The 15,412-nt window shown below is 50.7% G+C and overlaps 1 protein-coding gene across 2 annotated transcripts in view; it reads right to left on the bottom strand.

Moving 5' to 3' along the window:
- Positions 1-4,078: 4,078 nt before the first annotated feature.
- Positions 4,079-15,412, bottom strand: part of DFFB (DNA fragmentation factor subunit beta) — a 30,167-nt gene continuing 18,833 nt past the window's right edge. For both annotated transcript variants that reach the window (XM_010361898.2, XM_010361906.2), the window contains 2 exons: positions 14,335-14,435; positions 4,079-4,572 (listed from right to left, as the gene is read on the bottom strand). In XM_010361898.2, the coding sequence (XP_010360200.1) occupies positions 4,341-4,572; positions 14,335-14,435 (333 nt within the window). In that variant the 3' untranslated portion in view covers positions 4,079-4,340. The remainder of the gene's footprint in view (positions 4,573-14,334; positions 14,436-15,412) is intronic.

Raw genomic sequence — 15,412 nt, forward strand, 5'->3', positions numbered from 1 at the left:
GTTTCTGCTCTTTACTGTTCAAACACTGCCCTCCCTGAAGGTGTCATTCTCCACTTCTAATGTGATCCTTTTCTCATGAGCTGTGACCTTCACCTGCTTTGAATAACTTTGTGATTTATTGATCAACAAACTATAATTTGGAAATGTGTCTTGTAAAGTCATTTTATGATAACCAGGGAAATTAATTTACAACTTTTGCCAGGCACAGTGGCTCACACCTGTAATCCCAACACTTTGGGAGGCCAAGGCAGGCAGATCACTTGAGATCAGGAGTTGGAGAATAGCCTGGCCAACATGGTGAAACCCTGTCTCTACTAAAAATACAAAAATTAGCTGGGCATGGTGGTGGGCGCCTGTAATCCCAGCTACCTGGGAGGCTAAGGCAGGGGAATCACTTGAACCCAGGAGGCGGAGGTTGCAGTGAGCTGAGATCGTGCCATTGCACTCCAGCCTGGGCAACAGAGCAAGACTCTGCCTCTAAATAAACAAAGTACAACTTTAGATTGCTGCATGAGTAACTATTAATAACAGCACCTATCTTGGTGGTGATGAGAATTTTGCCATCCTCTAAGCAGACTTCAGTGAGGTGCACGGTCCCAAGCGATGATGCACCTGCAGAGGAGATGCAGCATGCAGAGTGGAAAGTGCGTACATTCTGGGGCCACCCCTGTTCACTCACAGTTGTTAACCTGCACTAACAAGCACTCCCAGGTAGAAACACTTTCCTAGTCTACATGTGGACTGTAGCCTGCACAGACCTAGGGGGACGGAACAAAGGGGGACAAATGAGGGAATAAAAGACAAGATACAAAAGAGTGTATGTGTGCTGACGCGCAGCCGCTGGCGCAGGCCGACTGTGGCTCTGTCTGCAGTGCGCTTCTTCCTTTGCGGCAGGAAGGTCATTTCTTGTGGTCGTGTTCGCTGCAGCTTTGCATCTGGTTGGAGCCTGGCGTTGAGCTGGTTGAGGCTGTCTGCAGGCCCCTACTGAGCTCTTTCCTTGGAAGCTTCTTACGGATGCCAGGATCTCCCAGCAGGTGACCCTCACTCAGCCCCACAGAACACACAATTCCACACTCTCAGCTCCTAGAATTTTTCTCCCTCTTGTGTGAGAATGGACAGACCACACACTCTTTGTTGCAGAGGTTCAGCCATCTTTTCTAACCTGAGACTCGGGGTGACGTAACTCCTGATAGGTGATAGCTCTTTGTAACAATCACCAGCACCTCGCCCAGCCAAGGGCCTGGAAGCAAGAAAAAAAACAACGACCAAAACACCATGTCACAGCCAGGAGAGCCTTGCACGCTTCACACACAGCTCAGTACGTCTGGATTTCCGGTGTCTCACCTCCTGCAGAAATGAAGCCTCAAGTCAGAAAGGGTGAGGAGGGCACAGACAAGGCCCGACAGCAGCAGGGTGGCGCAGAAGGCCGGAGGGACACAAAACCTCCGAGGCCTGGTCGGGCAGTGGGGCAGCACTGTGGAGCCATGTGGTAGAGGGATGGCAGCCCTGAGTGTCCAGGGCAAGGTGGCACAGCACGCCTGGACTGCTGAGAAGGAAGGACTTCCCTCAAGAATGCGTCTTGCTCCAGGTGCATGGGCTCACGCCTGTAATCCCAGCACTTCAGGAGGCCAGGGTGGGTGGGCCGCTTGAGCCCAGGAGTTCAAGACCAACCTGGACAACGTAGGGAGACCTTCTCTACAAACATAAACATAAATGAGCTAGGCATGGTGACACACGCCTGGAGTCTCAGTTACTCCAGAGGCTGAGGCAAGAGAATCACTTAAACCCAGAAATTCAAGGCTGCAGTGAGCTGAGATCACACCACTGCACTCCAGCCTGGATGACAGAGCAAGACCCTGTCTCAAAAAACAGACAATGAAAGAATGTATCTCTGAAAAAGGCCCACGTCTGTGGCTGGAAAACAGAGCAGCTCGTCTCCTGAGGCTGGACGATGGAGCTGGAAGGGCCTCACAGCTGTCCAGGCCAGGCTCCTTGCTGCACAGGTGGGATCTGCTGGCTCCAGAGAGTTCTTCAGACCCTGCAAGAGGGATCTGAGAAGAGGAGCCAGGCCCCCCGGTTCCCAGGCCTTGGCTCTCCCACTGTTTGTCCTTCCCTGATCAGAGCAGATAAACACCACCGTACCATAGATGGGACTTCTAGAAATTTCCCACACAGGACTGGGTCCCGTGTGGGACCCAGGTATTGCTTTAGCTCTGTGAAGAAAAGGTAACACTGAAGTCAATTTGTAAACGACCACGGGCTCCTTATTTCTCATCCTTCTTTTCAGCATCCTCAATGAGTACAAACTTGTTTGACATGTCTATTTTTGAAAAATCTTTATTGCTTTTCCTGATTGTACAACAAATGTAACAATTCAAATATTACAAAATGATTTAATTTAAAAAGTACATTTTAACATGTTATAAATGCCCAATTCAAAAAATTCAAGTATCATAAAATACATGACATAGAAAACGAGCCCTCTGTAATCCAGCCCTACCCCCGTATCCCCCAGGATTACTGCTGTTCAGATCCACGTGTTTCCTTCCAGATCATCTCTGGCACCTGCCACCCACATGGCTGACATGAGCTCCATATGATCTGAGATGATAGTAAAGCTGATCAACGAGCAGGGTTCAGCTGCTGGTGCACTGAACAGCTTCCGGTTTCTACACAGAAACACTTTCCTCATAAAAGCTTGAAACGGCAACATAGTTTTGCACTATGTAAGTGTATCAGGTTGAGTCATGAAATTAATGAATGCTGACCATTTTCGGCCTAGAAAACGGCAATTTCATGTGGTTCAACATAATAGCTATGGCCCTATTCATAGACATTGGGGGTTTCCTACTTTTTGCCATTATAAACAATTCCGCAGGCCAGGTGCAGTGGCTCATGCCTGTAATCCCAGCACTTTGGGAGGCCAAGGTGGGCAGATCAGCTGAGGTCAGGAGTTCAAGAACAGCCCGGCCAATATGGTGAAACCCCGTTTCTACTGAAAACACAAAAATTAGCTGGCCATGGTGGTGGGCGCCTGTAATGCCAGCTACTTGGGAGGCTGAGGCAGGAGAATCGCTTGAACCCGAGAGGCGGAGGTTGCAGTGAGCCAAGATTGCACCACTGCACTCCAGCCTGGGCTACAGAGTGAGACCCTATCTCAAAAAAAAAAAAAAAAAAAAAAAAAAATCAGCAGTGAATGTCCTTGTATGTTCTTTATGGAGTACAAACATCTTGCTCCCAAAGCATGACACCTCTCTTTTGGGCATTTAGAAGAGTCAAGAAGGATGAAGCTGCCCATTTGCCATGGAAATGGAGACCCAGCAGAGAGTTGATGTATAAACAACTCATCCCTCAAGCAAGAGTGGCCAACTTCAGCCATCACACCATTTCAGTGTGGTGACCACATTACGTGAGCAAACCCAACACAGGTAAAACCAGAGAACAGAAGAATTCGTCAGCTCAGAGGCAAATCTTATCCCTACTGACCGGTATGACCAGGAACTCACAGAAATGCAGTGAGTACCCCAAAGCTGTCCTCTGGAAGTTGGGCTGTCAGAAGGTATAAAAAATGATTTTCAGGCTGGGCGCGGTGGCTCACACCTGTCATCCCAGCACTTTGGGAGGCCGAGGCAGGCGGATGACCTGAGGTCAGGAGTTCAAGACCAGCTTGGACAACACAGTGAAACTCTATCTCTACTAAAAATACACAAAATTGGCTGGGTTTGGTGGCAGGCATCTGTAATCCCAGCTACTCGGGAGGCTGAGGCAGGAGAATCACTTGAACCCAGAAGGCGGAGGTTGCAGTGAGCTGAGATCATGCCACTGCACTCCAGCCTGGGCAACAGTGGTTGCCCAGGCGCGGTGGCTCACGCCTGTAATCCCAGCACTTTGGGAGGCTGAGGCAGGTGGATCACGAGGTCAGGATATGGAGACCATCCTGGCTAACACAGTGAAACCCTGTCTCTACTAAAAAAGACAAAAAAAATTAGCGAGGTGTGGTGGCGGATGCCTGTAGTCCCAGCTACTTGGGAGGCTGAGGCAGGAGAATGGTGTAAACCCAGGAGGCGGAGCTTGCAGTGAGCCGAGACCGCGCCACTGCACTCCAGCCTGGGCAACAGAGTGAGACTCCATCTCAAAAGAGAAAAAAAATGAAACTCTGTCTACAAAACAAAACAAAAAAAAACCACAATTCAGAAATGTACTGAAATCAGATTTGCAGGAAACATGTTTTAAGGTTTTTTCCAGGACTACTGGAGTGACCAAAAAAAAAAAAGGCACCTGTTAAAATGACGCCCATGTCAGGCCTCGAACCAAGACCAGAACGTGGTGTGTACATGTCACTAGCGTTTCCGCACAGGCCGCTTCCGCTTCAACCTTGGCTGGGGTTTGTAGATTCTGTTCGGGTCACAGTTGAGCTTGTGGATGGTTTTCTTATGGCAGACAATGTGCACTAGTTTTAGATTCTCTGAGGTAAACAGCAGGCCATAAAAATACTCCCAGTCCACTTCTCTTCCGTCTTGTTCCTTAATTGCTTCCACCAGTGTAGGAATGACGGTGCGTTTCTTTTCTATTCTGCAAAGTAAAGTTAGAAACATCATTTTCTGTGGTCACGGTGCCACAGGCAACAGGTCACAGCAGCGCACTGCAGTCACAACTCTTCCCAAATTCCCCTAAGTGCCATCACGGACACGCGGCCGAGCCAGCTGGCCAGGTCTGTCGAGCAGAGCCTGTTGCAAGCAGCCTTGCTCATGTTACTTTTTAAAACTTGACTTGTGGCCGGGCATGGTAGCTCACGCCTGTAATCCCAACACTTTGGGAGGCCAAGGCCGGCAGATCACCTGAGGTTAGGAGTTCAAGACCAGCCTAGCCAAGATGGCAAAACATCATCTCTACTAAAAATACAAAAATTAGCTGGGCATGCTAATGCGTGCCTGTAATCCCAGCTGCCCAGGAGGCTGAAGCAGGAGAACTGCTTGAACCCTGGAGGCAGACGTTGCAGAGAGCAGCGATTGTGCCACCACACTCCAGCCTGGGCAACAGAGTGAGATTCTGTCTGAAAGAAAGAAAACAAAAAACTACATGACGCTAGGCGTAGTGGCTCACGTCCGTAATTCTAACACTTTGAGAGGCTGAGGTGGGCGATCGCTTGAGGCCAGGAGTTTGAGCCCCGCCTGGCCAACATGGTGAAACCCCGCTTCTACAAAAAATACAAAAAAATTAGCCAGGCATCGTGGCGCATGCCTGTAATCCCAGCTACTACTCAGGAGGCTGAGGCATGAAAATCGCTTGAACCTGGGAGGCGGAGGTTGCAGTGAGCCAAGATCATGCCACTGCATTCTAGCCCGGTTAGAGCGAGCTGTCCCAAGCACACACACACCATGATATTGCTGTTTCACCTATAAACCATTTGGAAGACTGTGCAGTAACAAGCATAGGAACTTGCAGACTGACGAGGTGGGATTAGAGACCGCATGGCCAGGAGGGCTTATGGTGGGTGGTGAGCTAAACTGGTGCAGACCCCTCTCCCTGCAACCCACAGAAATGCTGAGCTGCAGTCGCCCTTTTTTTTTTTTTTTAAACAGAGTCTTGCTCTGTCACCCAGGCTGGAGTACAGTGGCACGATCTCGGCTCACTGCAATGTCTGCCTCCTGGGTTCAACACATTCTCCTGCCTCAACCTCCTGAGTAGCTAGGATTACAGGCGTGCACCACCACACCCAGCTAATTTTTGTATTTGTATTTTGTATTTTTAGTGGAGACAGGGTTTCACCATGTTGGCCAGGCTGGCCTTGAACTCCTGACCTCGGCCTCCCACAGTGCTGAGATTACAGGCGTAAGCCACCACACCCGGCCAAAAGTCACCTTGTTAAAATACTTAGTTGACATCAAAAGAAAGGGGCTCCCCAGCTGCCAGAAACCAAAGAGAAATTAGTGCACACAGGCAAGCTATGGTTCAGGGGCTCACCAGGGTTCCAGTCCCTGATACAGGCCCAGGGGACCCTAGAAAGACAGGGAGGTGGGACCAAGACCCCTGCCATAGCCATTAAGGGGGATAGAAAAGCTTGAGCAGAGCCCGGTGCTTGGGTAAGAGGAAGGGAAACCCACTGAACCCATTATCTAATGCTGTAGAAGCAGCCACCACAAAACGCAGTGGCTTCCGGGGGTTGGCCTGGGGGATCTTCTGCTGGTGTTGCCTGCTACACTCGGGGGCTGTGTCTGATGGAGGGTGGCCTACGGCTGGGCCCTTCTCCCCTGTCCTCTTCCATCCTGAAGGGGTCAGGACATGCTCCCGCACATGGCGACGGCCGTGTTCAGAGGGGACAAGTTCCCCAGGCAAGCAGGCCTCTGTTAGCTCCGTATTGCCTTTGCTGGTGTCACGTGGACAAGCCCAAATTCAGCGTGGGGAGAGAAGGCAGGGGAGCACACAGGGTGTGGACACCGGGAGTGCGTTCCTGTCCCCGCCTTCACAGTCATCCGCAGAACGCAGGGTGTACGGCCCAAAGTACACGACCCACAAGGCAGGGAACCACAAGCAAGAAATGGCAGGAAGTTGCTTCCAAGCCACGGGGAAACCCTGGGCGTCTGCAGGAATCAAATCCGAACCCACGAACAGCCACACTGAAGGGGCGCCGTGACACCCCGGAGCACAGAGGAGGCCCACAGGAAGCACTGCCCACTAAAGCCAGCTCCAGGCCCAAGCACACAGCAGCAGAAGGCTCCACCGGCAGGAGAGGCCGACCCAGCAGTGGCACAGGGCTGCCCACACGACAGGCCCTTCAGGAGCCCAGCACAGTCCACAAGGACCCTTGCTCCTGACACCAATGACAGCGAGGAGGTGTCCCTGAGACCACCTAAGACTCCATAACTCCCTGAAAGGACTTGCAGATCCCCCAGTGAGCCGGTGGACTCAAGGTTATCATTTCTTACAGCTGCAGATGAAAATCAGCCAAGGTTATGAGGCACAGGGGGCAGTCCAGGAAGGTTCCAATCCCAGAGCTTCCAGCTGTCCCCTCCCTGTGGGGTCATGGCCAGCCCTCACTTCCCCAAGCACTAACTTCCACAGCCCTCTGTGATGACACTGCCAACCGGGAAGCTCACCGGGCCTGGACACCAGCCTTCACTGGGGCTCACACAGACATGGCTGATGGCTCACAGAGCCAACCTCCTCCTCAAACCCTCTAGAAGTCAAGCTGCCCCAAAGCCCCCACCCTAAATCACCCCATTAAACTATCCAGTGACCCAAGGTCCCCAGGTGAACAAAGACACTCCTACCAGGCAGGACATTTCAAGGCATTGGAGTTTACCTCCCAGGGCTCAAGAACAAATTCCAGACCTCTCTGTGGGCCAGGTTGAATGCTTTAGTGTGTGCCCATAAAACAAATATGCTTAAAATGGATGATTACTGATTAAAATGATTAAAAAGAAATGGAAATAATGAAAACAGACTGGCATAAAAAAGGCTTGTTTTATAAAGAACCCATAGGCACTTCTTTTGGACTCTTTAGGAACCCACAAAAGGAAGTATGTACTCAGCGGACAGAAAGAACACATGACAGCTGAAGAGAGAATTCCTGAACAATACAGGAGTGTCTTAGTGTGCTCCATCTGCCAGAGGAAAATACCACAGACTGAGTATTTACTCTCTCACAGTCCTGGAGGCTGGAAGAGCAGGTGCCCGCAGGCCGGGTGCTGGTGAGGGCTCTCCTGACTGGTAGATGGCCGCCTTCTCACTGTGTCCTTACACGGTAGGGAGAGAGGGAGAGTGAGCTCCCTTCCCATTTTATAAGGACACCAGTCCTACTGGATTAGGGCCCCACCCTCAGGACCTTCCTTATCTCCCAAAGACCTTATCACCTGATGCAGTCACATTGGGAATTAGGGTTTCAACATACGAATTTTGGGGGACATGATGGAGTCCACAGCAGAAAGTCCCAGTGAGACAGCAGCCCAGACGCAGGCACAGCATGAGGAGAGCAGAATGAGGAGGTCTAATACACAGCTAATGGGCACTCCCGGAAAACTGCACAGGCAGAATGAAAGAGAAGCCACACCTCGTCCACGTGGCAGCATTTTCTAAAACCAAAGAAAAGCGTGTCCTCAGCACAAGGAATACAAGTCCCAGGCAGAATTCAAAGGAAAGAGCTCTACCTACTTATCATTTTCCAAGAGGAAGAGAAAAATCTAAAACTACCATTAAAAAGGCAGAAAATTAGGCTGCCAACAGACTTCTCACAAACAGATTCCAGAAGACAATGGAGTTGTTCTTCAAAGTACTGAAGGTAGGTATCTGTCATCCTAGAATTCACTACTAACTAAATAATTACTCAAGAGGGGAAGCTGAACGGACCTTTTCGAACGCCGAGTAGAGTTTACCCCTCACAGCCACTCACAGAAGAAACACTAAAGGGCTGCACAGCAGTGATCAGAAAATGAACCCAGAGGTGAGATGCAAGAAGCGCTGGCAAATGCAGACGCAGGTGAATCTGTTGATAAATAAATGCAAGTGTTGACCATAAAACCACACCAGCATTTTGTGCAGGATTAAAATAAGGTGAGACAAGAACGCTAAAGAATACTGCAGAGGGTCACTACAAGGCCAGCCCGGGAGAGGGGACAGCAGCAGTGCCCTCTTCCAGTATCACTAACATTAGGGACGACATGAACGCCAAACCACGCAAGGGTAGGGTGAGGGCGAGGGAAAGAAGGAAACTCAAGCCAGTCAAGAGAAGGCCCAGAAGAGACCAGAAGAAAGTGAAGATGCAGCATGGTGGGTAAAAACCCAGAGTAAAGCAGCTAAAATCCAATCTATGTATTCACCCAACAAAACGGTCAACAGAGATTCACTGAGTGGCCTCAGTGTGGTGGCTCACGCCTGCAATCCCAGCACTTTCGGAGGCTGAGGCGGGCAGATCACTTGAGGTCAGGAGCTCAAGACCAGCCTGGCCAACATAGTGAAACCCTGTGTCTACTAAAAATACAAAAATGAGCTAGGTGTGGTGGCGGGCGCCTATAGTCCTAGCTACTCAGGAGGCTGAAGCTCAAGAATTGCTTGAACCTAGGAGGCAGAGGTTGCAGTGACCCGAGATGGTGCCACTGCACTCCAGCCTGGTGACAGAGACTCCATCTCAAAAAAAAAAAAAAAGATATTCACTGAGTGGCCACCATGGCCAAACTCTGTCCCACATCCCATACACTGGGGACACAGCTGAGAGCAAGGGACCCCAGAGAGTCATGTTCTAGGAGACAGCAGCTGTCACCACACCTGCAGCAGGTTCCCACTGTGGCTGAATGACAGAATCTCAGGTTAGATGAAGACAAAAAGGCCGTTACCCTTGGCTAACAAGAGATAAGCCCAAACCTAATGGCACACAAAGGCCAGAGGAAAGGGGTGGAAACGCCACAGGACCGAGAGAAAGCGGGCACAGCACAGAAACCCGGCACACTGGAACTGAGGTGCTGAGCGTTATGAACACCTACAAACGCTGACCAGTTACAAGGAAACAGACCACAACGGACGGCAGGCAGGAACATAAGACACCGTACACAAACACGAAAACATGTTCGAAACTAAAAGGACTTCTGAACAACCCATGGAGCGAAAACAAAATCATCATGTAAATCATGCAGTCTCAAAACAACTCCAGCCGGGCGCGGTGGCTCACACCTGTGATCCCAGCACTTTGGGAGGCTGAGGCGGGTGGATCACTTGAGGTCAGGAGTTCGAGACCAGCTCACCCAACATGGTGAAACCCCGTTTCTACCAAAAATACAAAAATTAGCCAGGCGGGGTGGCACATGCCTATAATCCCAGCTACTTGGGAGGCTGAGGTATGAAAATTTGCTTGAACCTGGGAGGCAGATGTTGCAGTGAGCCAAGATCATGCCACTACACTCCAGCCTGGGTGACACAGTAAGACTGTGCCTCAAAAAAAAAAAAACTGAACTCCCAAGACATAGCTCATGCAGCCTAGGAGAAACTGTCTGAAGCACAGGTTAGATACAAAAGAGACACAAACTAATGAAGAAGGAAGAAGAAACCCACAAAGGTAGAAGGTAGGAATGAAAAAAAGCAAACGTCAATAAAGTGAAGTAAAGGGCCAAAGACAGCTGTGAAGAGACAAAAAGGAAAGTTCTCCAGAGGCAGGGCTCACACAGGCCACGAGGACCCTGCTATGGTGCTAAAAGAAATGTCCCTAGGGCTCCAGGAAAGGGGAGCTTTCCAGGCCCCACCCACCACAGCCCTCCCACCACAGGCAGGATTCTTCTGGGCTGAGAAGTCAGGCCCACCCAGAGCCCACATGGACACTCTGCGTGCTGCCTTCTGCCCAGGGGCCCCTGAACCGCACGGGCTCTGGGCCAGGCCATCCTCCTCGGACAGGTTGAGCCCCACAGCCCGCGCCCTTCAGCCCAAGAGGGAAAGTGTTCCAAGCCTGGACGCTGTCTGTGCAGGCCCCTGGTGTGAGGTGGCACTAAGGGTGGGAAAAGAAGGGGCAAGCAGCAGGTGGCAGGCCATGTCTGGGCTCCACTACTGTGCACATCCCGGAACTGGGAGAGGCCTGCAAATTCTTCTCGAACCTTCCCAGCCGTGATGCTACGTAAGTCCAGGTAGGGGGACAGCATGCATTTTATTGCATCGTTAGCTTTTATTCTTAAATAGTTAAATATGTAGCATGTGGTGTCAACCCCCACAAACGTCAGGGCAGGCCTGTGGCAAACAGACCAGTGTCTCTGTAACCTGCTGAAGACCGGTGCTAAAAACTACATTTTTAATTAAAACCCAACGCACTTATCTGTGTGTGAGTATACATATTTGGGAAGCGTGAGAGAAAATATAACTGCAGCAAACACTTGGTGAAACATTCCTCTGACTCACACTGTCCCGTCTGCTATTTTCATCTGTACTCTGTTCTAGGATGGCCTATTTCATTCTGTAAATGCTGGTTGTGTCCCCTAGATTGACGTCCCCACCCGCAATGGTCTTGAAAGGGACAAGAGCATTTGGACGGTCGGGAGAAAACATTTTTGGGTACTTGGTGCATGTGGCAAGGGGCCCAACAAACCAGCAAAGAGTAGGAGAATCTCTTTCAGATAGACAGGGTAAGGCAGGATTTCTTAACACACAAAGGGAACATCTGAGCACATTAACATTTAAAACCTGGGCCAGGCGCAGTGGATCATGCCTGTAATCCCAGCACTTTGGGAGACTGAGGCAGGCAGTTCATGAGGTCAGGAGACTGAGACCATCCTGGCTGACACGGTGAAACCCCGTCTCTACTAAAAATACAAAAAATTAGCCAGGCGTGGTGGTAGACGCCTGTAGTCCCAACAACTTGGGAGGCTGAGGCAGGAGAATGGCATGAACCCAGGAGGCGGAGCTTGCAGTGAGCCGAGATCGCACCACTGCACTCCAGCCTGGGTGACACAGCGAGACTCCATCTTAAAAAAAAAAAAAAAAAATTAAACTTGTTGTGGGCCAGGCACAGTGGTTCATGCCTATAATCCCAACGCTTTGGGAAGCCAAGGTGGGCAGATCACCTGAGGTCAGGAGTTTGAGACCAGCCTGGCCAACATGGCAAAACCCCATCTCTACTTTAAAAAATCCAAAAATAGCCAGGTGTGGTGGTGTGCGCCTGTAGTCCCAGCTACTCGGGAGGCTGAGGCAGGAGAATAGCTTGAATCTAGGAGGTGGAGGTGGCAGTGAGCCAAGATCACACCACTGCACGCCAGCCTGGGCAACAGAGTGAGACTCCATCTCAAAAAATAAATAAAACTTATGATAAAAGATATCATAGGATTAATGTATCCAGAACGTGTAAACCATGCCCACAAATAAGACCACAGCCCAAGACAGAACGAGCAAAGGAAAGCAACACAGAAGACACAAGTGGCCACAGACTTGGAAAGAGAAGCTCAACCTTCCTAGTCATTCGGAAAATGAAAATTAGAGCAAGAGAATCTGTGTCTCACCTGTCGGGCTGGGAAAATGCAAATAAGTACAATGACACCAAGTGTTGCAAGAACCCGGGAAAACATGAACTCACATGGATGGTGAGCGTGTAGGCTGGGACACTCGAGAGCAGCCTGGCCAGGCTCAGAGAGGGGATAGCAGTGTCATTAGGACCCAGAACACTCCCTAGAGGGACTCAAGCTCAGACACCGGGGGCACCTTGCCCATGTTGGATGCACACCCCAATCCCCGGGCACCTGGGTTATATGTGGATGGGGCCTGAGAATCTGAATTCCCACCCAGCTCCCAGATGTTGCTAATGCTTGAAAGTGACCACACTTTAAATAGCACGGAACCAGACCATATGGGTTCATTGCATAGAGTGTTCATCCCAGGGATTTTTATAATGATGAGAAATTAGAAATAACCTAAATGCCTACCAGTATGGAAAGATGTTAAAATTAGAGCCTATTCAAAAAGTGAAGTGTTTTGCACCTGCTAAAATGAATGTGCCAAATCTAAGCATACTGTGCAATGAAAAGGTACACTGCAGATGACAGGGTGGGCCACGGCATATGCACATGTCAAACTCACACGCGTGTGGTAAAGGTGCAGCGAGAGGGCTCTGAAGGGCACACACACCTTTCACAAGAGCGTGTTCCTCGGGGTAAGGTGTAGGGGCTGAGTATGGACAGGGTAAAAGCTCAACTATGACCATAGTGTTTTACATACTTTAAAAATATCTCACACCGAAAGCAATACAGGTTGAGTGTCTCCATCTGAAATGCTGAGGACCAGAAGTGGTTTTTTTTTGTTTTTTTTTTTTTTTTGAGATGGAGTTTCACTCTTGTTGCCCAGGCTGGAGTGCAATGGCGCGATCTCAGCTCACAGCAACCTCCGCTTCCTCAGCTCAAGCGATTCTCCTGCCTCAGCCTCCCAAGTAGCTGGGATTATAGGCATGCACCACCATGCCTGGCTAATTTTGTATTTTTTTAGTAGAGACAGGGTTTCTCCATGTTGGTCAGGCTGGTCTCGAACTCCCGACCTCAGGTGATCCTCCCGCCTCAGCCTCCCAAAGTGCTGGGATTACAGGCATGAGCCACCACGCCCGGCAGAAGTGTTTTTGATTTGGGATTTTTTTAGGATTTTGGAATATTTACATTATACTGACTAGCTGAGCATCCTTAAAAAAATCCCAAATCCGGCCGGATGCGGTGGCTCATGCCTGTAACCCCAGCACTTTGTGAGGCCGAGGAGGGTGGATCACCTGAGATTGGGAGTTCAAGACCAGCCTAACCAACATGGAGAAACCCTGTCTCTACTAAAAATACAAAATTAGCTGGGTGTGGTAGTGCATACCTGTAATCCCAGCTACTGGGGAAGCTAAGGCGGGAGAATCGCTTGAACCCGGGAGGCGGAGGTTGCAGTGAGCCGAGCGCGCCATTGCACTCCAGCCTGGGCGACAAGAACAAAACTCCCATCTCGGGAAGAAAAAAAAAAAAAAAAAAAAATTCCAAATCCTAAATGCCCGGATGAGCATTTCCTTTGAGCATCATGTTGGTATGCAAAAAGGTTTGAATTTTGGAGCACTTCAGATTTCAGACTTTCCGATTAGGGATGCTCATCCTGTACGGCCATTTTAAGGGCGTCTGAAGGCTTTTGTCTTCAAACAGCAAGGGCAAGGCTACAATTATATTCAAGGAATGCATCTCAGTTCAAAAGAATGAAGTTTTCCATCCTGCCCATTTGTTAGAGCCATAGAACTCGTACAGCTACAAAACACTCCTGCCAGCTGAGACTTCTGCTCAGGCTGGTTCCACAAAATAAGGCAGCCAGGCATGGTGGCGAGCACCTGTAGTCCCAGCGACTCAGGAGGCTGAGGCAGGAGGATCACTTGAGGCCAGCAGTTCAGGGCTTCAGTGAGCCATGATCCTGCCACTGCACTTAGCCTGGGCCACAGAGCAAGACTCCGTCTCTAAAAGAAAAAGAAAAAGGGGAAAACACCCTTACCTACCATGACACCAGGAGCTCCCGCTTTCTAAGCTCGCCCTGGTTCGAACTCACAGAGGCTCAGAACCTCTGACGGCCAAGGGCTGGGACCTGTGTTCTGGGGAAGGACGCTGCCCACCAGCTCCATCCACAGGGAGGACTTGAGGGGACAGGAGGGATGGCTCCGGGTCCAGCACGTGTACTGACAGTGGAGGGAATGGTGTGTGCCCACTCGTGCTGCCGCCAGGCATCACTTCCCTGGACTGTCACATGGGCACAGCCCTTGAAACCCAAGGAGGCAACACCGTGGCAGGGACAGGGCCCCGGCAGGGATGGGGCCGCGGCAGGGACAGGGCCCCGCCGGCACCCTCAGGTCTGAACCTCGCTCTGTGAGCTTACATGTGATCCAGGTTCCAGGTGCTGAAGAGGATCCTGCTCTCTCTGTTACTGTAGGGGTTGATGGAGTGTCTTGATAAGCAGCTGTCCATGTCAAAGGGACCCTGGGGGCCAAAAGAGAACGAGGGAAGGCCAGAAAGTGAGTCTCTCTCTCTTTTTTTTTTTTTTTTTGAGACGGCATCTCACTCTGTCGCCAGGCTGGAGTGCAGCGGCACGACCTTGGCTCACTACAACCTCCACCACCCAGTTTCAAATGATTCTCCTGTCTCGGCCTCCCAAGCAGCTGGGACTACAGGCGTGTGCCACCATGTCCAACGAATTTTTGTATTTTTAGTAGAGATGGGGTTTCACCATGTTGGCCAGGATGGTCTGGATCTCTTGACCTCGTGATCCACCCACCTCAGCCTCCCAAAGTGCTGGGATTCCAGACGTGAGCCACTGCGCCCGGCCGGAAGTGGGTCTCTTATACCATCTCAGTCACCAAGTGACATGCTCTGGATGTGCAGCCCCACCCAGAGTTCGTGCTGGAATGTCAGCCCCAGGGTGGGAGGTGGGGCCTGGTGGGAGGTGATGGATCCTGGGGGTGGATTTCTCATGAAGGGTTTATTTAGCACCATCCCCTGGGTGCTGCCCACGCCGGAGTGAGTCCTCCTGGGATCTGGCTTAAAAGTAGCACCCACCCCTCACTCTCCCTCTTGCTCCTGCTTCCCCCACATGAGACGTGCCTGCTCCTGCTTCCCCTGCCACCACAAGTGTGAGTTTCCTGAGGCCTCCCAGGCAGCTGAGCAGATGCCAGCACCATGCTTCCTGTACAGTCTGCTGAACCCTAAGCCAATTACACCTCTTTTCTTTATAAATTACCCACTCTCTATTTCTTTATAGTAATGAGAGAATGGCCTAATACCCCAAGGCAGGGGATCTCACTGAGAGGCACGTCCCTTGGTCCCTGATCCAGGGTGTGCTGCTTTAGGGAGATTCAGAGTTCTGCCTTGGCCGGGCGCGGTGGCTCACGCCTGGAATCCCAGCACCATGGGAGGCCGATGTGAGTGGATCACCTGGGGTCAGGAGTTCGAGACCAGCC

This window comes from Rhinopithecus roxellana, chromosome 12, assembly GCF_007565055.1.
Source record: "Rhinopithecus roxellana isolate Shanxi Qingling chromosome 12, ASM756505v1, whole genome shotgun sequence".
NCBI classification, from domain to species: domain Eukaryota; kingdom Metazoa; phylum Chordata; class Mammalia; order Primates; family Cercopithecidae; genus Rhinopithecus; species Rhinopithecus roxellana.